This window comes from Lepidothrix coronata, unplaced genomic scaffold (genome assembly GCF_001604755.1).
Source record: "Lepidothrix coronata isolate B3197 unplaced genomic scaffold, Lepidothrix_coronata-1.0 Scaffold5, whole genome shotgun sequence".
NCBI classification, from domain to species: domain Eukaryota; kingdom Metazoa; phylum Chordata; class Aves; order Passeriformes; family Pipridae; genus Lepidothrix; species Lepidothrix coronata.
In genome coordinates this window covers 4,655,890-4,678,865 of record NW_016690185.1, presented here as the reverse complement: position 1 = coordinate 4,678,865, position 22,976 = coordinate 4,655,890, and the positions used below count along the sequence as shown (strand labels likewise).

Sequence of the window (22,976 nt, the reverse complement as noted above, 5' to 3'; positions counted from 1 at the left end):
CACGCAGTGTTACAGTATAAGGGATATATCAACTATAGTAAATCCAGAGGAGAGCAATAGCAATTTTTTCTTTTAGCTATTGCTTCTTGGTTTTTTTCCAAAATGTGGTGCTTCATATTTAGTTCTGCTCCAGTGTTTCTCCTTCTGGCTAATCCTCAGACTTGTTAAATGATCCCATTCTCCTGTTTGGCTTAATTCACAATCTCACTGGCCCCAAGCCTAACTGGGCGGGCTGCATCCCTTCACCTTGAACCCACACCCACAGTTCTAACAGACAGCAAAAATATCTGTCCACACTTTCAAATCCTGGTCTATCACTTAATCTTACAGCTTGGTAGCATTCAACGAGCTCTGAAATTCCTAGGATCAGTAAATCTCTGTGCAGTGATGCATGTATCTTCTGTTTAAGACACAGCAAATTTGTCCTACTACTTAAACATCTTCCTTCTTAAGTTATGCTTTATATGATCAGGATTCCTCATTACCAGTGGGGCTTATTGTGGAACACTGTTAATGTTAGAGCTAACAACTGTGGCATTGTTAGAAGCTAAATCAGTTACCCTTCTGTATGCAATGTTAACTCTCATTTGCCCAGTGAAAATGGACAGTGATGTCCAACTAATGGTGTGTCTTGCTAAAAGACACCCACGTAAGTAAATAAATATCTTTTCAGCTCCTCTGAACTGCCCACTGTGGTGATTCTGAGCCCAAAAAGATTTTTGAGCATTCACTCTACATATACCTTTATTTATTTTTTTTGGTAAATTTTATACATGTACTACTGTACTGATAGATTGTGTATGTTATAGAACATACACAAAAAATTTAAAAAGGATGAGACAAAGATTAAATAAACTACTTAAAAATTTTTATTTTATTTTATTTATTAATGGTACAAATGGTACAAAAGCCAGAGCATTATTCACCTGATTTTTACGTATTCCAAACACACACAAAACTCAAAAAAACCCTGGGAAGATGTGAGTGCTTTTCAGGGAATTATGGCCATGTGAAGAGTATATCTTTTTCCTTTAAAATACCTACCAGCCCAGCAGCTGCTATTTGAAATGTTGACATTGATAAAGGAAATATTAAAAACTGATTAAATGATTACTGTGAATAAGATGCTTCTAGTTTTGTTGTCTTCAGAGATGGTAAACACGAGAAGTATTTATGTACTTCTACTTCGGTTCTTATGGTGCAAACAAGAATCTCCAAACCTGAATGGCTGAAGACTGATAGACTCAGTATTAAGATATCTGAACAATGGGCTTTGGCTTGAAAGAGGCTTTTTATAGTTGCTCTATTCAAAACTAAAATAATTTATTTTAAAGTCCTCAAAAATATATTTAGGAGCCTTATGATGGCTTGGTCATTAATTATGTTGTACCGCTGCAATAATTCCTAGAAATTTAATCTATTTAAATATTTTTAGTTTTTGATGGTGCCTCTGTGAAGCACTACAGGATCAGAAAGCTGGATGAAGGAGGCTTTTTTCTAAGCAGAAGGAAAACTTTCAAAACTCTGAATGACTTGGTTGACTATTATAGCAAGAACAGTGATGGCCTCTGCGTGTTGCTCGGAAAGCCGTGCCTAAAGGTAAGAGCGGATACTATACTGTGCAAAATATTTATTGTAAGCTCATTTAAGTATCTGTCAGGAAATGTTGACTCCATATCTGCTTCTACCATTTCAAAATGTTGATGATCTGCTTGTTTTCCGTAAGTTCTGGATACTGTAACTGTTTCATTCTTGAGGCTGACAAGTTAATAATAGAATACCCCACCATTTTTAACAAATCATCGAGTGGCTGGGGGAGAAAACATGCCAAATCAGGATTTATGAATGCCTTTATATATATATGGATATGAAATCTCCAACTTCATAACTCTAGCTGTCCATAAGTAATTACTGAGACAAAACCACAAGATTCAGGCAAGCAATAAGTCACTGTTCAAAAAGCTTGCTTAGAGGAATGAGTTCTAATTTTTACTTTTAATGAAAGTATATTTTCTTTATCGTATTTCTTATTTCTAAAAAAAGCACCCAGTATATGGGTTGTATTTTATGTTCTTGGCTCATTTTATTATGCATGTGTACTCTAAGGAAGCATTATTTATATTCTGTTTCAACTTTACATGATATAGTTAAAAATGATTTGTATAAGCTGTTGAAAAAAATATTAAAAGCCTCAATTATTGTATTATTTATTTTCTTTTACTAGGTTCAAATTCCTGCTACTTTTGATTTGTCATATAAAACTGTCGATCAGTGGGAGATAGACCGACAATCTCTGAAGTTGGTGAAAAAATTAGGATCTGGTCAGTTTGGTGAGGTATGGGAAGGACGGTGGAATAATACCACCCCCGTGGCAATCAAAACATTAAAACCAGGTATGTGAATTACTCTTAAATGCTAATAATGTGAAATGTTAGCAAGGGTGCTCCTTTAAATGCTACTGAAAAGACAGCCTAATCATATATGCAATCATTCTTAAAATCCACATACTTAAACATGAAGATTAGTAATACTGAAGGTCTAGGTATTCTTTGGTATTTTGAATTACAATTTTATACAGTTTTCGGTTTCTAGATGATTGCATAAAAAGGGAACCCCAGCAAGGGTTGTACGTCTTCTTGTACAATGTTGCTTGTGTGGAGCTGAATAACTACATTTTATCTAGAGGTGAAATAATTGATTGACTACAGGTTTGTAACCTAGAGAATTTTTCTAGTGATTAGATGCTATATTATAATTATTTCTTAGGTAGTACAGAATATGTACTATGATAAGTTTGTACTTAAGAAGTGCTTTAATCTTAGTATAAAATTTTTCAAAGTTTTTGATACAAAACATTAATACCCAATATTTGCATGTAGTATAAGATTGTGACTAATACAGCTTTTAGCATTTTTCTTAATTATGTTTCATTAACTTCAAGTAATTTGTGCATTTTAAATTGACAACATAAAATATCTGCCAGCAGATGGCAAGAACCACATAGATAAGAAAGTAGCCTGGATGATATACGTGTTTTTTAAAAGGAGATAACACGAGTTGTGGTTAACTGAAAAAGCATGTGTTGGACACTAATGAACATGGTTCAGGAAGCAGAACAGATTCAGATCTTTGATTCAGAATAATAGCAATATACTTGAGCCCTGCTTGAATGGTCTCCTGAACAGGGAGGAATTTAAGCATGTGTTTTAATGCTCTCTTGTATCAGGATATTGTTTGTGTTTTGAGACTTGCAAATTGAAAGAAAATAAGCATTTTTTTTTTCTGCTTAACTGGAAATATAAAAACTGCTCAGACTAAAGACCATCCATAATTTATATGAAAGACGGTACTTTTTTCAGTGAACAGGTGCATCTTCCTAGTGACCCAGTAAACACAGAAACTATCTTGAAATCTCTTTCTCACTGGAATAAACATAAGACTCACTGCAAACTCATTATTACATACAGACTAGCACAGTATAGTAGAAGAAACTCCTTCAACTGTGATTCTTTTTATAGTATCATAGTTTGTCTGGGAAAAGGGGCTCGATTAATCAATACTTTTTCTATCTCTGTTTTTTTCACTCTAGTCTGACTCCTGTTCAGGTCAACAGTAGTAGTCTCATTGATTTCATGGTGGGTTATATTGAGTTAGGGCAGACACAAGCCCCACCTGGATGTCGTGCTTGGATAGCAGAGAGTTTGTGATTTAATAATGTGATAAGGAAGTTGTACATTGCACAGTGTTGCTCAGAATGAAGACTTTGATTCTCAAAGCCATCTTGATAAATTATATAGTTAATATTGAATTTCTTATCACTGTACTTTGTGAACTATCTCGTTCTACCAAGACAATTCAAACAGTGTGAAATGTAAGCATTTAACCTTGTAGTGCACTTCTCTAGGGAATTATTCTCTTCCAATACAGTGTTTTTCAGCATTTGGAGTGCCTTACTGTAATCAGTTAGCACATTGGTTTTCCACAGCTTGTTCTCATTGTTACTCATGAGAAATAACACTTCACTAATTAAAGAAAAGTCCCAATACCCTCACCTTAATCTAAGTAATAAATGCTCATCTTGGTAGTAATAAAATTTCAGCAAAGGGTAGGTCTGGTAATTTCATTCACCATAATATAAAGAAGATAAATTAATGGAAAACATATTAGTGCAGGAATAATCAAGAAATACATTGTGTTATATGTTGATGTTTGAAGATTCCAATATTCACATAGGCATTATTTCAGGCTTCAAGTGTTTTTGAAATGTTTTTGATCCTCTGTTGTTTCTTGGTTCAAAGATCTAAATCGGCTGTCTTTATGCTGGGACAGGAGGGGGTATGTTTTAAACTAAAGGCTTTTCACTAAGCTGTTTTGCAGTGTAGACCCTCTGGAAAAGGAATTCATCAGAACAACAGAGGAGTGTGTTAAACTCAAAGTGATAGGGATCTGAGATGGTGTGGGTTTTGTTAAAAAGGCTTTAGCACCAGAGAAATTGTAACATGGAACAATGCTCTCATTACTAAGCAGGAACAGGTTGATCAAGTAGGGTAATCACATATTGAACAGTATAGAAGAGCATAATGCAATCAGTATGTCATAGATTTATAGGCCTGAAGGGCAGAAAGGATTTCTGTTACTTTGAGTTTTTCTGTTGAGCATTGTTTTGCAGTGTACATCTGTTTTAGATTATATATAGTCTGAATACTTTGCTGTTATAAGCCATTGCACATCATTCCTCTGCTGAGATTAGTATTTATATTTAATCAAAACATAGCTAGTTCTTGACTAGATAATAATTAGAAATGTTCTCTCCCAAGATGAAGGCACTGTAAGAATGTGGGCCTAATTTCGCATCTGAATTTACTTGATGTCCTCTCTCTAACCCTTGTTATGTCTTCTTGTAACAAAATAAAAGCCGCTTTGCAGGCATTAGTTTTTCTTTCCATTTTGCAGGTATGTACAGAGTGAGTTACACCAATTTTTAATTGTCTTTAGAAAGGCTAAATATAATTTCTTGTTATATAATATTCTCCTCATTTCTCAAACACTTTTTTCTGCACTTAAACTAATTTCTAGCCCTTGCTGCTAAAACGCTTAGAACTAAGAAGGCCAATGGCATCCTGCCCTGTATGAGAAATGGTGTGGCCAGCAGGAGTAGGAAAGCGATTGCACTGCTGTACTCAGCACTGGTGAGGCCACACCTTGAATCCTGTGTTCAGTTCTGGGCCCCTCGCTACAAGAGAGACATTGAGGTACTGGACCGTGTCCAGAGAAGGTCAATGAAGCTGGTGAAGGGTCTAGAGAGTAAGTCATATGAGGAGCTGCTGAGGGAGCTGGGGTTTAGCCTGGAGAAGAGGAGGCTCAGGGGAGACCTTATTGCTCTCTACAGCTGTCTGAAAGGAGGTTGTAGTGAGGTGGGAGTCTCTTCTCCCAGGTAACAAGTGACAGGACAATCGTGCCAGGGAAGGTTTAGATTGGATATTGGGAAAATTTTTTTTTATGGAAAGGGTTGTCAAGCATTGGGACAAGCTGTCTGGGGAACTGATGGACTCACCATGCCTGGAAGTGTTCGAAAGATGTGTGGATGTGGCACTTGAGGTCAAGGTTTAGTTATAAACATCACAGTTCTGCATCAATGGTTGGACTTGATGATCTTAGAGATCTTTTCCAACCTTAATGATTCTATGATTCTGTGACTCTGTGACCTTCCAACCTGTAGGAAAAACTAATCTCCCAGAATTCTGGTGAGATGGCAGTGATGGGTTTTTCCCAGAGCCAGCTCTCTCGTGACGCAAATGTGTGATTCCTGATTTGAGAGTAATTAGGGTATTCAGAAATCTGTTTCTTTTCCAATTGAACATGACCCAATTTTTTAAATGTTGCACACAAATCGGAAATTTCACAACTGCTTCAGAAATATTTATGTGCAGCATACTAACTACATTTTTCCTGTTTTTAGGCATCTAACATCTTAGATTTAACATCTAACATCTTTAGCTTTTTTAATAATTAGCAGGAAGAAATAAACACATATCAGATAAATAATATAGATTAAAAATGCACATTACAATGAGAAATAAATAACATAAAATAAAAGCACATTTCTTTCCATTGATTGTAAAATCTGGATGTCAGGAAGCCAAAAATCTCAAAACATTTTCCCCCTACCCATCTCTTCTTCCCTGGCTTAACTTCACTTCCGAATTCTCTACCTCTTCTCTTGCAGTGGTGCAGGGAGACGGGGAATGGAGGTATTGGTCAGTATATCACACACTGTCTCTGCCGCTCCTTCCTCCTCAGAGGAAGGGCTCCTCACACTCTTCCCCCGCTCCAACATGGGGGCCCTCCCACAGCAGAGAGTTCTCCACAACCTTCTCCAACTTGAGTCCTACCCATGGGCCACAGTTCTTCTCAAAGTGCTCCAGCATGAATCCCTTCCACAGGGTGCAGTCCTTCAGGAACAGATTGCTCCAGTGAGGGTCACATATTCCCACTTCTCTCTCCTCTGGCTGTTGCTAGTGTTGCACAAGTTTTCTTTTCCCCCTTCTTAAATCTATTATCTCAGAGACGCTACCACCATAGCTGATGAGTTCGGCCTTGGCCAGCAGTGGGTCTATCTAGAAGCCAACTGGAATTGGATCTATCAACATGAGGGAAGTTTCTGGCAGCTTCTCACAGAAGCCACCACTGTAGCCCCCCACTACCAAACCTTGCCACATAAACCCAATATATTCTACACCTCAGCTCTGTGTATTTAAGAATTAATATTTAAGGATGTAATATTTAAGAATTATCATTCAAGTCCACATTCATCACACACACTTCACAAGCTTCACTCACATCAAGAAAAAGAGTTCTCCACTTCAAAATACCATAATCATAACACCAAAGAAAAGTGAACAGTTTACACACAATCCACCCTTTGTCCCTTCAGCACAATTACAACAACTGAAATTCGCCATGATCATTCCACCCTTCGCTGTAAAATATTGTTTAGTCCGTGTCTTTCCTGTTACCTCTCCTTATCTATATTACAATCTGTTGGTCACTGTGACTATAAACAAAAAGCAGGAGTAATATGATGCCTTCATTCAGATAATTCTCCTATTTGTTCACTGGTGTTTGGCTCTGCTTTGGAAACATCTGTGGCATTTTACCAGGCAAAACCATAGTGATGGATATGTGAATGAAAAAACAAAACACAAAACATCTTTGCTTTAAGAAACACCTCTGACTTTTTGAGTTATCAAAGTTATCAAAGAGGTGTAGGGATCAACAGACAGGAAAATAGTCTAGAAGCCAGCAGTTGCTATTTCTGTTCTTGGCTCTGCATAACACTGTCCTGATGCAGATCCCTGAACATGTCATATCACATTTCTGTTTTTATTTCCTCACTGAGACATTGTTTTTTCTATTTAAGTGGAAGTCATTGCAGCAGGGATTTGCACTTCATCCTATGCTGACTGTGATGGATATCCTAGAACCCTTTGTCTGGGCTAGCTTGCTTCTCCAGCTATCAGCATGTGAAGCAGACATCTATCATCACCAATTAATTGTATCTGATAAAGTTCCTTATGCCTGTTCAAGTTGACAGATACATTTGTCATTATCATCTTGTAAAGCTTCTCCCAAGCTTCTCTCTACATGAAAGCTGCCCAAGCGTGATTTTTATTTTTCAGGAGGCTTTTCCCAAATAGTGCCTGGGTTAGTACCATCATCAGAGTTTTTAATAATATTTTCAGTTCTTAACTATGTAATCTCTTTAGTGCATATGCAATCTAAAAATCTTTGCACTCAGGAAAGTCCCTCAAGTTCCCAGGAAAAAAAGAGATTCTTTTATTCCATTTAATTCACTATATGACCTTACTCTAACCTGTAAGTTTACTTCTGTATAGTGACAAAGCTGCTTGAGAACTGTCAGATACCTATACCACTCACCTGTGAATAGGATTTTTTAGTCTCTTGTGTTGCCAAATTTTTGTTCTTTTTAATGTTATTTCTTTATTACTCATAAATTTCTTCAGAAGATCACAGTTATATGCTTAATGTAGTCTCCGCATAAGTTTGTTTTGTATAAACTAATTCAGAAGACTAGGCTCCCCTGAAGTACAAGGTTACTTTGAAGTAATTTGGGAAGGTTTATTGAAAGTTGCAAACAAAGTGTCTCGTGAGAGGCTTATCGAATATGTAAGGGCCACATATATTTAGGCCAATGGAATCTGGAAAATAACTGACTTCCTCTCTATCTCCTTTCCAAATTATCAGGGTTTATCTTATAACGTGAAGCTTCTTCAAATCTAGAACAAAATATTTTCAAGAAGAAGGTAATCAGAACTGATATACCTGTTTTAAGTAGGCTTAAATTAGAGGTGATTCCTGTCAAAATAGCACATCATCATCGGACATATCAAAGAAATAGATTCCAACATTTTGGTCTTAAGAATGACATTTAAAAAAACATGTTTGATTCAAAAAACAAATTATCAAAACTGTATTTTCTCCAGGTACTTATAAACCTACTCCCAAACTGGTGTCTTGCACAAAAGAAGCCTTCAGTTGTTTCAGTAAAGACTTCTGTAAACTAATTATTTTATGATCAAGTGGTTTCTACTCACAGTAACCTGCTGTTCATACTGTGTTAACTACTTACAGCTGAAAATGTATGCTTCATTAAAAACACACATATTTAACGACAAACTAAAAAAAACCCCTCAGTTATTTGAAACTCTGTGTGGCATGTATTTCCTTCCTCAAAGGGATATATTGTAACTTCTTTACCACTATTGTGACAGGCTTTATCCAAATCATTTGAAACACACATGTTCACTTTTTTTAGAGGCAGTTTTTAGTTTGCTTATGCAGCTGCTAAAACCTAATCTTAGGCAAAACACTCATAAAGACACTTCTAAATTTTTTTCTGTTGGCATCGGATCCTTTTATGAACTACAATATAAGATCTACAGGGCTCTGGGGGATTTGAGGGACTGTCTGCTACTTGTACTATTTAATGATATAAACTAACTAAAACAGAAAGTTACATATGCTCTTTAAAATATGTATGACATACTTATTGATCTTTGTCACTAGTTTGTTATCTATTATTATTTTCTTTTACAATGTAAAGGAAGATTTGCAGCTATTCAACTAATAGAATACTTCTCTCCTGATCAAGTTATTGAAAGTTGTTATATGTGAAAAGCATGTTGCTTGGTTTCAGCTTGTTAGAAGAAGTTTATATCATGATTAAACTGACAAATTCCTTGTAGTCAAACTTTGATGATGGGAACAAATCAGGTTGTCATATTCTATGGTGTGAAGAAATCCTGTATGATGATCCATAGAGGCTCCATGATTTGGGAGACCCTAAGTGAGCAAATACTTTATCCTTTTTAAGATCAACTTGTCAAATTTTGGCACTGACGCTAAATCATTAGTCATGCTTATGCATTTGCTTTTGGAGGCAGAATGCTTCACACCATGCAGCTTCTCTGTAGATTTTAGGTTGATTTCTATTACAATGCATATATCTTGAAAAGGGTAAGCTAGTGGGGCACAGTTTTAAATCAGTATCAAAGTGAGTTAAACCATATAAAGACAAGCCTAGATATTTTTTAAAAAAAATCTAGAGTTGGTGGAAAGTTCAAAAAAATCTGTAAAGATTGTGCTACTCTATACAGGAAAAAGACATAGAGAAGCATAACAGATATTTGGGATTTTCTCTCTGACTGTCATAATTTCTGCTTTATCCAGACCAAGTAAGATCATTTACTTTTCATGCAGGCCTCGACTTTCCTCTGACAGTGTCAAAAGGAAATTAGTATAGCCTGTACCTGTTGAGGATATATATTATTGGCTGCTCTCCATTTATTGATGGCAATGAAATCCATTAAGTTTCACTATCCCTCCTAATGACATCCTATTGAGTATTGCCAAATTGGACCCTATGGGATTGCCAAGGGAAGTATGAGGACATGGAGGAGAGGAGCACTTGTCCCTTGAAGTAATCTTCGCTCTCCCAACTTGCAATGTCAAGTGGCTCTTTTTTCATAGAGTCTATATCAGAAGCATTACTGAGTCATTCCTCTTGCATTGATGCAAGGATATGAAATCACACATCATTAGTATGTTTTGGGAAATAGATTGGAGCATTTTTCAGGAGGTGGCACTCAAGGTAGGTGTTGGATAAAAGTGGCCCAGGCTGATTTGCTAGTTCTTTTTATAGAACAGATTTTCTGTTGAAATTTTATTGCTGAGCCATTTAACATACTCCCAGAATTTCACTTAACTTAAACATCTGTGTTTGAAACGGAGACAAACTCTCAAATGAACCTTTTTGGTTACCTAATGTTAAAAAAACACATAAAAACTTATTCTTGCAGCCTTGGCTTCTGAAATGACTCAATCTGCTTACACCAGAAGAAGAGTTTGTTTTCAAACATAGCATAGAGCAGAATAACTTGGATAGATTTTTTTCCTCCCCAGTTTTCACTGTAATATTTTCTTAATTAAAGTATTTTGATTTAGGAAGAAAGAGACATTTGAGTAGTTGAATAATTTCATATTTTTTTGTACAAGCATTTTGAAGTGGATACTATTTACCAGCTTTCTCAAACATCTGACCATATCTGATCATTACTGAATCATTCATAGAAAAAGCTTTACTTCTTTATTTATCTGTGCTTTTCTAATTGATCCCCTATTCAGGACAGATGAGCTTTAATCCTAAATTTGCCATGACTCCCTGTGCCATTTCTGATTGTTTCTTTGACATAGTTTATACATTGACTCACTGTGTATGTGAATAGAACTAGAGATGTTATTACCTTATGTAATGCCTAAAAGGTTGGCATAATTTGCTGTTAAGACACTTTAACATTTAAGTGTTTGTAAAATTAATGTTACATCTGTGCATACATTAGTATTTCTAATAATGTTGTTATTACATGAACATTAAAAATAGTTATTTATTTTTATAGATATAAATGCACACATCTACTCTGTATAGGCTAAAGTAATTCCAGGCTTTGATTGGTGAAGCTGAAAATATAGTGCAACAAATTCTTGTTGCAGCACTAGTTGTCTCTCAGAAGTTTTATGTTCATTACCTAGACACTCTCACCTCAGTTTCTGGTCCTTTCATTAACTGGTTGTTTGCTTAAATTGTATCTGCTAACATTCTAGCCTCACTTTTGTTTCCTGTTTGGGGGAGGCCTGGGGGCAGTTGATTTTAGCCTTTATATTTCTGGTGTCTGGAACACATATGTTCTCTGTCCCTACACAACTGGCATATTTCACTCATTAACTGTTTGTTTGAGCTGCACTGTCTGTTTTCCGTGGGAACTGTGAAGACTTGAGATGCTAATGTACTTTCAAGACAGAAAACAATCTCAGTTATTTCCTTAAGACTGCCAGGCTGGTAGGAAGGCCTTTGATAACCTCAGCTTATGTTTTATTATATGCTGTTGTTTCAGGTTCAATGGATCCAAAAGACTTTCTGAGGGAAGCACAAATAATGAAGAACTTGAGACATCCAAAGCTTATACAGCTTTATGCTGTCTGTACCTTGGAGGACCCAATTTATATTATTACTGAGCTGATGAGATTTGGAAGTCTTCTAGAATACCTTCAAAGTAAGCAAATGACTATAAATTCATTTTAGAGGTGCTACAGCTGTCAGTTTAGTAAACACACTAACATAAAAAATAGAAGTACAACACCCTATTTTAATATAAAAGCTGCATTATTTATCGCGTGTGGGTGTAAGAAAAATGGAAAGAGACGTTTATGAATTTTTGGTGGGCCAAAATATTTGAGAAGTAGGAAAGAATCACATTCACAGTTTGATTCTTGCCTTGTAACGACCCATATTTTTTCACCCAGTTCTATGAGTAGGTGGGAACATACACTAATGGAATAAAAATACAAGCATCCAGAAGGATAGGTCATCGTATTTGACGTGAAATAGGAGCACTTCCACAAAATGTACTTAACAGCTTTGAAAACTATTACTAGTCAGGGATAGCTTTTCACTATGAATTTGTCCCTTGCCTATCACATTAGGGTTTTTATCTCAGCAGTACTTCAAAGTGCTCTTTTGAAGGCAAATAATAATTAAAAATAAAAATGTACAGCCTGGAACAGACTGGCATAATGATTGCACTTTAAGTTCACTCCTGTTATTGAGAAATGCTTGATTCTAGTGTTACCCATTTTCAGTTTAGCAGATGTCTGTGAGATGCTAAGCGTAATGATCTCTTGAAGACAAAATGTTTGCTGCGATTGTCATGCTTAATTTCTTCTCTGTTTCCAGCCCATAAAGCAAACCCTGTGAAATACCACAGAAAGTATTAACGCGACACATGCCTTCCCCCGTCTTCTCTGCAGATCCATTTTTTCAAATAAGGCTCAGTCCACAGACAATTAAAGCTAAAGAAATCTCTGCTAGAGGGACAGCTGCAGCAGGAACTGCGTAGAGAGGGTCTGCCATGAGCTTGGGCCAGATCGTCTACAGTTTTGTAGGCATTTACTCTCCAGAGGTAGCAAGGCACAAATTTCCTTTCAATTCTCATCTTTCGTGCCTTTGTGTGCAGAGTGCCGCTTACCTGATTGAAAGAGCCTGGCACATCAGGAAATGATTGCTGTGCATGAAAACACTTACTGCACTGGACAAATAGCTCTGAGAAAGCCAGGATGAGCCACAGCTATTGCAGAGGTGAAAATTGACCTGTTTGTGCACAGAGTACAGTATGTCCAGGGCACATCAACACTGCAGCCTGTGTGTGGATCAGTTGCCAGCACATGCACAGCAGCTGCCCTTGCTGCGTGCAGCACGTGTGTGCAACCTGCTCTTTGCTACGTGTTCACTTCTGTAGCCCTGCATCAGAGACTGTGGAAAGGCAGTTGGTTTTCAGGCAGTCATCAGGATAACAGTAAAAATGTCCAGTTGAAACCCAGCCTAGTGGTACCTCTCCTTCTCTGATGGCCTATACACAGGGAAGTACATAGAACTAAGAGGTGGAGGCAGAGATCCAGGTACTTTGATAGGTATTGGTCAGAGAAAAGTCTGCTGTCAGTGAGAGTATTAAGGAAAGAGATTTGAATCTTGCATAGAGCTCCATGACTGGAAGTGATATGTATCAGCTGACACGGAGTGGACAGCTCCTGATGAGTGGACAGCTCTTGAGACTCAACCACTCCAGGGAACAGGAAAATATTTCCAGAAGGCTTCTGTCTTTGTGAGCACTATGGGTAAATATGGCAAATTATAGCAGAGGAAAGTCCAAAGATATTCTCTGATTAAGTTTTCCTCCCTAGAACTGCGTGGTATGCTTTTCCAACTTTAAAAATCCCTAACATTTTATTCACATTTACTATCACATTCCACCATGATGACAGCTGCTTAATAATGATGGGCATGTGAATTCCCTGTGCATCCTGCAAATGTACTTTGGAATAGTTCTTGATGAACACTGCTATGCAGAGTTATTGAGCTGCCACCAATATGAGAAAAATGCAACTGAAAACTTTTCTTTGTAATTGGATGTGAATGAAATTGTCATAAATATATGAGTGCTTTTATCAAATCTGATAGACCTGGAGCTTGTTCTGTCGGGGACACAGTCTTGAAGTTCTGTGAAATATTATGGAGGCAATACCCTCACTGGAGAAAGTGCTGCTTTATTTCTTTTTCCTTTTTTTTCTTTTTATTGTCCGATATAGGTCAGTGAGAATATTTTCCTGTCTTTTCTATATGAGATGTTGTGATTGGTAAGAACAGGGTGCAGACCCCAAGACTTCTTTAATATTTTGTCTAATAAATTTTCCATATAGGAGTGTTAGTTTTGTAAAAAAATATTAGTAAAAAAGGACATGGAAGTACTACATTTTCTTTATTGGTCCATGGGAAGATTTTATAAATTCACCAGTAGTGCCTGAGTTTGATTGTGGAAGTTATACAAACATATACATATATATAAAACTTAGCAGCCTTCCAGTACTAAAGGGGGCCTACAAGACAGATGAAGAGAGGGACTTTTTACAAGGGCACGTAGTGATAGGACAAGGGGGAATGGCTTCACACTGAAAAAGGCTTTATTTAGTTTAGGTAATTCTTAGAAACTCTTCACTATGAGGGTGGTGAGGCACTGGGACAGGTTACCCAGAGTTGTGGGTGCCCCATCCCTGGAAGTGTTCAAGGTTGGGTTGAATGGGGCCCTAAGCAACCTGAGCTAGTGAATAGCATACCTTCCCATGGCAGAGAGATTGGAACTAGAGGATCTTTAAGGTCCCTTCCAACTCAAACCATTCTATGAGTCTATATTAAACTTTGGTTTTGTTGTTTTTATAGTTTTTCCTCCCTCAGAACACTTTAAAACAAACTACAGCACATGTAGTTTGAATACAGCTGTAATATCTTCTGAAGTGCTCTGAATGAAATGGGAGCTGGCTCTGGTTTGGAACCTTCCACAGTTTTACTAACATAGTGCTGTGCTTGAACTTGTGTGCTTTGGCTGGTCCAGCCTGGTGTTTTGGAGGTATAGTCAGAAATCTTTATGAGACTGCTATACATGATTTACACTTCAGATCCCAAAGAGACATGTACTTTCATGCTCCATCTTTGTGCACAGTTTGGAGCTCCTGATCAGCTGAGGCTCCTCCTTAAACCTTTTCCTCCAGGACAGCTGCAGTGCAGAACCAGCTCACAGAGATAAATCATCCAAGAAATACTGTAGCAGCCAGGGTAACAGTGGCCTCTTCCTCTCCCTCTCAGCCCACAGGCTAAAGGCCGCAGGTCAGCCCAGTCTGATCTGCTACCCCAAACAGGCCTCAATAGACGAAAAATCTTTCAACTGCAACTCCACTGTTAGAGGTGGATCTCGTCTTTGTCCTTTAGCGTGGTGCACCTGAGTGTCCTGCAGGGAATAAGACAGGAAGGGTTTAGCAGCTCTAACTCCTATTCTGCACTGAGGCAGCTCATTAAACACAAGGCTTAAATGAGTCATCCGTTTTTCAGTACATGTCTGTGCTCTGCCTGTTGGAGCAAGCTTGTGTCAGGCTATCCCTGAGCATTGGCAGACCAATGTGCTCAAGTTTGTCTGAATTCTTGTCTGCTTTCACCAGGAAGTAGTTCACAACCCATGCAGATGAAGAAGCCATGTGAAAAGGAACATTTAAAGCTGACACACATAAGATAGCTTCCAAAACCCAAGTACTCATGCAAGCTACCTATAAATATTAAGGTATTTTCTGATTAAATACAACGTGAGCATAATTTATGGATTTATATCTTTGTCTAGCAAGATGAATAGTAAATGTTGATGCCTGCCAGTTTTCAGAATTGCAAAACTTCAGAACATTATATTAGCCTGTGGCCTGAATGGATTTTCATATAGGCTGATTTTTCTCCCTCTTTCTTTTAAAGGTCAATGCAACTATGAAACATATGTGTAGGAGAAGAAAAGATGTTTTGAATCAACAATAGAAGTAAATGTTCTGAGTCAACAATAGAAGTAAATAATCTTGGTGCTGGATTATTATGACCATGAGTTTAGCCTCAAAAAGGAAGTAGGGTAATACTCATACAGGACAAATTTAATAATTTAATTCTTTTTTTTCTACCTATTCATCTCAGAACATCTAGATGAGAAGGAAATTCAAGGCCTGGAGATTGCAGAATAGATTAGTAAACAATGGAATTTTACACTTTATTTCATTCTTCATAAAGTGGGATTGCAAGGTTATGTCAGATACAATGCCAGAACTGGAGGAGGCTATGCAAAACAATGCTAAGACACACTATCACTACAAATTATTTAAAAATAAACAACAGAAAACTGCCAGCTACAAATGTTTTATTTCTCTAACACACAGGCAGCAAGTAAAAGTCACCAATCTGATGAGAAAGGAGAACTGCCAATAAGCCTAGCAGCAAACATTCAGCTTTTTGATATTGTTAAGATTCTGAAACAGAAAGTTGAAACGGTTTTGAGTGTTAGAAGCTACAGAGGTAGGCACTCATGCTTCAGTGCTGCAGGATTTGGGTTTGGGTGACAGTGGTGCTTGAATGTAACACTGTTATGTCTTACCCGGATTACTTTGGGGTATAATTCTTTCTTATGAGGAAGTCAGCTGTCCTTAAAAATTCACAAAGGCCCAGAATTTGTATTCTCATGTGTTATACCTCAATGACTTTTTGGTTACCTGTCTTACAATTTTTGGCTGCAGTTTTTCATGGCCCGAGACTCTTTCCTTCATTTGTGGAGGCGAGTTGCTCTGCTCAAAGTTCTGCTACTACTTTGTTTGAACAGCTTATCTTTGATTGGCAAATCTCAATTTCTGGGATTTGCTGGTTTTAAAGTGGTGGGAATTACACATTGTTTCAGAAAGTCCTACTAGAGAAACAGGCAGCTTGAAAACAGCTCAAGGAGTCCTACTGTTGAATAGCAATGACAGAGATAACAGTGTGAAGCATCAAGTGAACTGGAAAGTGAAAATGAGAGTTAGACTTGACAGCAGATGGTATATTTCCTAGTAAGAATCATTGGAGAACAGGGAACAATGGTAATTTTTTGCCTTTCCATCCTTAGTCAGCTTTGGCTACAGCCAGTGAATACTGACATTAACTCTTACTCACAGTTTGGAACAGTTTTATGCACCTGCCAGAAAGGTGCATACTATGTTACTATCAGCAGATAAACAGCTTTCTCTTTGGACTGTGTCAGAAGCTCCTTCCAGGCCTAGATCAACTCCTGCATTTAGTATCCACTCTTTTAGAGAAGATGGGGCAGGCACTGTTACTCAATTATTGTGAAATAAGGAGTGTCATTTGCTAACCTCTGTCATTTGGTTGGGCTATTACTTTATTGTATTGCATGGTTTAGTTCATTTGTGTTGGCTATTTGACCCAGACAGTTTTTCAGTTATTTGTATCTGAAATCTGTAAACATTATGCTATTCTTGTCATCTTCTTTTTAAACAGAAGATGGAGGCTCTCAAATCTTCCTGACACATCAAGTAGACATGGCTACTCAGGTGGCTTCTGGGATGGCATACCTTGAATCTCAGAACTATATCCATCGGGATCTGGCAGCCAGGAATGTCCTTGTTGGTGAACACAATGTTTACAAAGTGGCAGACTTTGGACTTGCAAGAGTTTTTAAGGTAGGTTGTGGGAGAGTGAATTGTCTCTGCTTTTAACTCTGGAGAACAAGGTAGAAGAGGCCAATTCAAGGATTGACTGCAGTCTCTAAATTGCTGTGTTCAGGCAAAAGGCAAGCCCAGGGAGAAAAGGATCCCTAATGTGTTCACTTATATCCTCTACCTGCATTATCCTATGCAAAGTTAGAAGGTGGTCTGTGCCTTTTTGTCAGTCTACAGAAAGCATTCTGGCGTCTGCTTCCCACTTAGTCACCAAGGAAGGAGCCTAGCAAGCAACAGCCTTTGCTGGGCAACCTTTATCCACGATGCTAGTGTCTGCCACATGGAGAGAGATCATGGGAATGATGGAAAAATTATATTCTTGAGCCTGTAAGGGAAGTCATATAAAAATGTATTGGCAGCAATTCTCCCCTTGTTCACTGCTCCACTGCCTCCATGATGCTTGCAAATGCAGGTAGTAATCATAAAAGTACCTTATTCTTCTCCACAGCTAACAGCAAAGTTCATAAAGTGAGCTCTCAGAGCTTTAAATCTGATCCAGTTTCAAGTTCTTTGCCACTGCAATGTTTTTTTCCCTCTAGCCCTCGAGGGCAGGGAATGACAAATATCACTGACCAATATCTCCCTAGGAAAGAACTGTGGTTCAGAAATGAGATTTTCTACCTCTGAAAATGATTTGATCAGAGTTAGAAAGATTTGATTTGCCATATTTTATGGATTTCAGTATGTAATCCATAATTTCTGAGATCTTTGGTTGTGTTTTTTTTTCTAATTGATTTATATTTTTACCCTGAGAAGGAAAAACAGAGAAAAAAGTCCTCTGCTTCTCATTTGTTTTTTTTCATTCAAGCAGCCGAAATTGAAGTTTGTAACAGAGTTGGATTTATTACACACTGAAGTATAGAATAATGGCTTGACAATGGCATCAAGGGACTTTGAAAGTGCTTTTTGCTTAATTTTGATCCTTCTAGATATGCATAAGTTCAGATTGCACATTCTGTAACATGAAAAAATACGTATTTTTAAATGAATAATGCTCACAGTGGATATTTCTCCTTTGTCCCCACTAGAAAGGGTAATAATTTACAGCTGTTGACATTTCTTGTTGAAGCTGAACTTTACTGAGATATTCAGTTGTAGAGTCATTTTGGCATATTTTTCTAGGAATAGTTTGTCTCCTAAGCCAAAGCAATAACATGGTCACATGGAAAGATCACAAAGGATTAGGTGTGAGAAATGAAATCAGTATTTCCATATGGATTAATTAGTATAATGAAATAATTTCTTACTCCTAGAGATGAGTATTATGATCAAGATACTTGTATCGGTATATAGATAAAAATCACTACAACCAGTATTTTCAAAACTATATGGCATTGAAGCTGGGAAACATAGATTTTGTATTAAAACAAGGAAAATCTGCTACACGTTTGCCAGGATTTGCATGTAACCAAGTCTTGACCAAGACTTGGATGTGACTTAAGTACGCTAAATTACATGTAGGAATTAAAGAGAGAATAAATGTTTGAAAAATTTAGATGTTTGTGCAATAAACCTTTAAGGACATGATTCTACAAATTTGCAAGTTAACAGTTTTTCTATGCATCTTTCAGCTTCACTTTACATTAATTAATTTGACTCTCTGTAAGCTAATATGTTAATTTGAATCAGTCAGAGTTTATTCTTTGGTCCCAGAAACCTGTGTAAGTGATTGTTATTATATTCAATGGCCCTTCAACACCACAATAAATCACAGAGAAAGGTTCTGAAATTCGTTAGCTCTTGCTCTTGCCTTCTCTGTTTACTGATGACATGATGTGAAGCCATTTGGTCTCTGGTGTCAGCAGGATGCTTATGCTGCCTTTCCTGACAGACTTTTGAAATCTTGCATGCCAAGACCAGGATTCACGGTAGCAAGTCATAATTAATCAGGAGCTACTCCAATGCTGTGTGCTTGCTCGAAATGATAAATGCTTTAGAAAAGTCTCCGATGAAGCCTCTGCATTTCTCAAATGTGAAGCCAAATTCAATGATAGACTTCAGAAAATGTGTACTGTAATGCCATGAAAGACAAGTTCTTGGCTAAAAGATGATAAGATTAAGCACAGGCTGAGCTTAGTCAGGTGCTTAAGTGCTTTGCTGAAGCAGATCTGAAATCAGGCTTGCTTCATTGTATCCATGACAGGTAGAAAATGAAAATGTATATGAAGCTAGGACTGAAACAAAACTACCAGTAAAATGGACAGCCCCGGAGGCGATTCGCTACAACAGATTCAGTATTAAATCAGATGTCTGGTCATTTGGAATACTTCTGTTTGAAATAATCACCTATGGGAAGATGCCTTATGCTGGTAAGTCCTTTTAACCTAAAGAATGATGTCTAATTTTTTCTTGCTTTCATAATGACACACAAAAAAAAGGTTGAATGCCTGTTCTATGGGCATGTTAAAGGGTTAAAACTGTAAACAGAGAAAGAAGGCTGTTCAGATGAGGTCCATTTAGTGGGTCAGACCTTCTGGCTTCCCCAGGCTCCCTGGAAGCTTTCCAAATGCTGTGATTAGCATACATTTAAGATGCTTCTTGCTGAAGTCAACCTGCACTGCACAGGCACCTAAGCCAGCTGGCTATTTTCCTCCAGCATCAGATCAAAGATGCCAATTCTTGGAATATGGAAAAAGGGAAGAAAAAAAAGAAGGTTTTTTTATTCCCCATACTGTCCTTTTAAAATTTTTTTTTAGTATATCTCATGGAAGAATAAACTATATGTGGAGCATGGCATGGGCACTTCAGGAAGAAGGTGTCTGAGAAATGAATCAGGGTGTACTTCACACCTTACCTCATATTTTACTATTGCATTGAAAAGTCTTCATAAAGAGAAGGATCACAAGAATTAAAGAAATAATTAAAATATGTCACCTACATCAAAAGTAGATATAGTGGTCTGAGAGCAGTCACTGTTCCTAGCACTGTGAAAAATGCTCAAGGAACTGTGGCTCCAATAACACACAATATTAGTGAAATGATTGACTCTGGCTCATTTAGTGCTGGTGAGGAGAGCACAAGGGAAGAACTAAAGCAAAAAACAGTTATGTTGCACCTGAACAGGCCTGAGGGGTGGTGCGTTTACCATAAACTGCACTTCACAGGGTCTCAAACTGATATCTCCTGTAAAAGGCAAAATTGATTTTGCTTTTTGACTCCCACTCTCAACTCCTATGAAAGTATTCTGAAGAAAAAATAAAAAAAGAAAAGCAAAGCAAAAAATCCTGAGATCCTACATAAGCTACAGCTGTGTGCATATGCACACAGACTCAGAAATAAAAGATTTTAGTATAACTACATAACACCATAGTTCTGAGTATTGTCTGAAAATACATTCAGTGTTATCCCTTTGCAAAGACATATTTTACCTGTATCTTGACAGTAGAAAATGTTCTTTTGCCATGGCTATTTGCTTACTTTGTATTACTTTCAGTAGTTTGTTCTCAGTAATCGGTTAGGAGAAAAGGTTATGTTGATTTCTGGTGGCAGTGGACAATGTGCAGAGGAAACACCATTCAGAGATCTAGGGAAAAGAAGTTAAGATTACACAATTAATTTAATTTAAAGAGTAAAAAATTAAAAGTGAACGGAAAAATAGTTTTAGGATATAAAGGTATAGCAAAGGTAGGGGAATGGTTTCTTCTCCATTACTGGTGGTGGCAGAGCAGGCAGGATGTCACTGCACATCTGCCCTCGAAGAAACTTAGGGCTGACTTTGCAAAAAAGTTTCTAAATGTGAGGAAAATTCAGTAGCAGTACAAGTTTTCTTGAGAGATTTTGGAGTCATTGAGACTATAGGGATTTAGCAACAATTCAAGTGAAATAGATGTCAGAAAAATATTGGCAAACCTGGCTGGTGGAAGAAAAGCCTCACTCCCAAAAAACCTGTTTGCAGTGCCTTGCAGGTGGCACAGTCAGGATGAGGTGGTTGGGAAGCATTGGAGCTGGTTTTTAACTGCTAGTAAACAGTAAGAGATGAGGCCCCGCCCCTGGAAGTCTTCAAGGTCAGGGTGGAAGGGACTGTGAGCAACCTGGTTGTCCCTGTTCATGGCAGGGTGGTTGGAACAAGATGGTCTTTAAGGTCCCTTCCAACCCAAACCATTCTACCGTGGTTCTGTGATGAAAACACAGAGATATATGGCATTGCTAAGTAGACCCTGAGTAGTCTGATGAACTTATTTTGGTTTGCAGGTATGCCAGGACACCAGGTGATCCAGCTGCTGGATGATGGGTACAGACTTCCTCAGCCAGAGACCTGCCCAGCACCGCTCTATGAGATGATGTTGCAGTGCTGGAGCGCGGAGGTGGATGGGCGGCCCACCTTCGATGCCCTCAGCAAGCAGCTGGAGGGCTACTTTGACACTGAGTCCTATTCCTATGCCTAGGCACAGGCCATGGTGAAAGGAACCCCTCAGTGGGCCCTGAAGGACAGGTGGTAGCCAACATACATGACAGAGAGCTGTTGAATCAGCCTAACCTCAGGCTTCGAGGTTCCTTGGAGGTGCTGAAGAATCCTGGTACATTTTCATGCCCACGCTGATCCTCAGAGACTCTTAAAATTTTTTAAAAAATAAAGTGTCTTCTATTTATTTTTAAATAAGAGATTGCAAGAATTATCAAATGAAATGAGTCTAGCTTGATAACTATTGTAAATGTTTTTCATTTCTTTATTGGAATAATTATTTGCTTTTGCTTAGATTTTTCATTCCTACCAGGCTGTTCTCATGAAGGAGTGTGATGGCTCTGCACAGCAGGATCTGTGCTCCCAGAGTCCTCTCACTGTAAAAAATAATAAAAGGGATCCTATGACTGTGATGATGGCAGAATCCAAAGTAATTGCCTTGCTTAGGCTTGAGGTACACATGCTTTTACTGTATCAGGAAATAAACAGATGTTCATTGCAGAAAAGGAATTATTTTGTTTTGTGGGTACAAAGGTTGATCTTTTTTAGTTTGTCTACTGTTCCTCTATTACAAGAATAAACATTAGATTCCTGAAGCTGTTTGTTCTTAAGGTTGTTAAATAGTGCCATGAAACTTATAAACTATTGTTCTTTGAACTGTAAGGATTTATTTTATAGCTCTTCATCTTAGGAGTATTGGAGGAAAAGATATTTTAAGATGAACTTAAGACTGCCTTAGCCTTTTAGAGTGACACCCATTCCAATCCTGTTCCCTCAAATCATGCACCCTCTCCAACAGGACAAAGCCCAGGGCAAGTCTAGGTAATTTGCAGAGAAACTAGCAATCCATTCTTCTACCTTCTCCAGACATAACTTTAATATAGTAGATTTAAATAATAGATAATCCATTTTATTTTGTTCCACGGGAAAATGGAGCCCAGGTGCTTCTTCTAGCTGTCTTTATAGCTACAGATGTTACCTTTTTTTTGTCCTTTTTCTGACTAATAACAGTATCAGTTCTGCTAAAATCTGGTTATCACTGTGACAGTTTTATGTTCTCAGTTGTGAGGCTTACAGAACCAAGAATTAATTATTTACTTGTGATTCATCAGCTAATTATTTAACATAATTCAGGAATTAAAAACTGTACTGTGTTGGCATAGTGCAAGGTCAGTATAAGTGTGCTACCATTTCCCTCTAATATCCAGAAAGGGTATAAAAAAATTAAAATATTCATTACTTTAAAGGCTGGGTAGCTTTTATTACACCTTTTTCAAATTCTTTTCTTCTCTTTATACTTCAAATCTATTCATCTTGCTGGCTTGCCTGCTTCTAATTTTTAATTTCCTTTTCCCCTCCTCTATTTTGAAAGGCA

General features: G+C 37.6%; 1 protein-coding gene across 1 annotated transcript in view; it reads left to right on the top strand.

Moving 5' to 3' along the window:
• The window catches only part of FRK (fyn related Src family tyrosine kinase), a 48,092-nt gene extending 25,895 nt beyond the window's left edge, over window positions 1-22,197 (top strand). The window contains exons 3-8 of the mRNA XM_017830342.1: window positions 1,436-1,599; window positions 2,225-2,393; window positions 11,472-11,630; window positions 16,979-17,160; window positions 19,343-19,508; window positions 21,391-22,197. Of these exons, the coding sequence (XP_017685831.1) occupies window positions 1,436-1,599; window positions 2,225-2,393; window positions 11,472-11,630; window positions 16,979-17,160; window positions 19,343-19,508; window positions 21,391-21,584 (1,034 nt within the window). The 3' untranslated portion in view covers window positions 21,585-22,197. The remainder of the gene's footprint in view (window positions 1-1,435; window positions 1,600-2,224; window positions 2,394-11,471; window positions 11,631-16,978; window positions 17,161-19,342; window positions 19,509-21,390) is intronic.
• The last annotated feature ends 779 nt before the right edge of the window (window positions 22,198-22,976 follow it).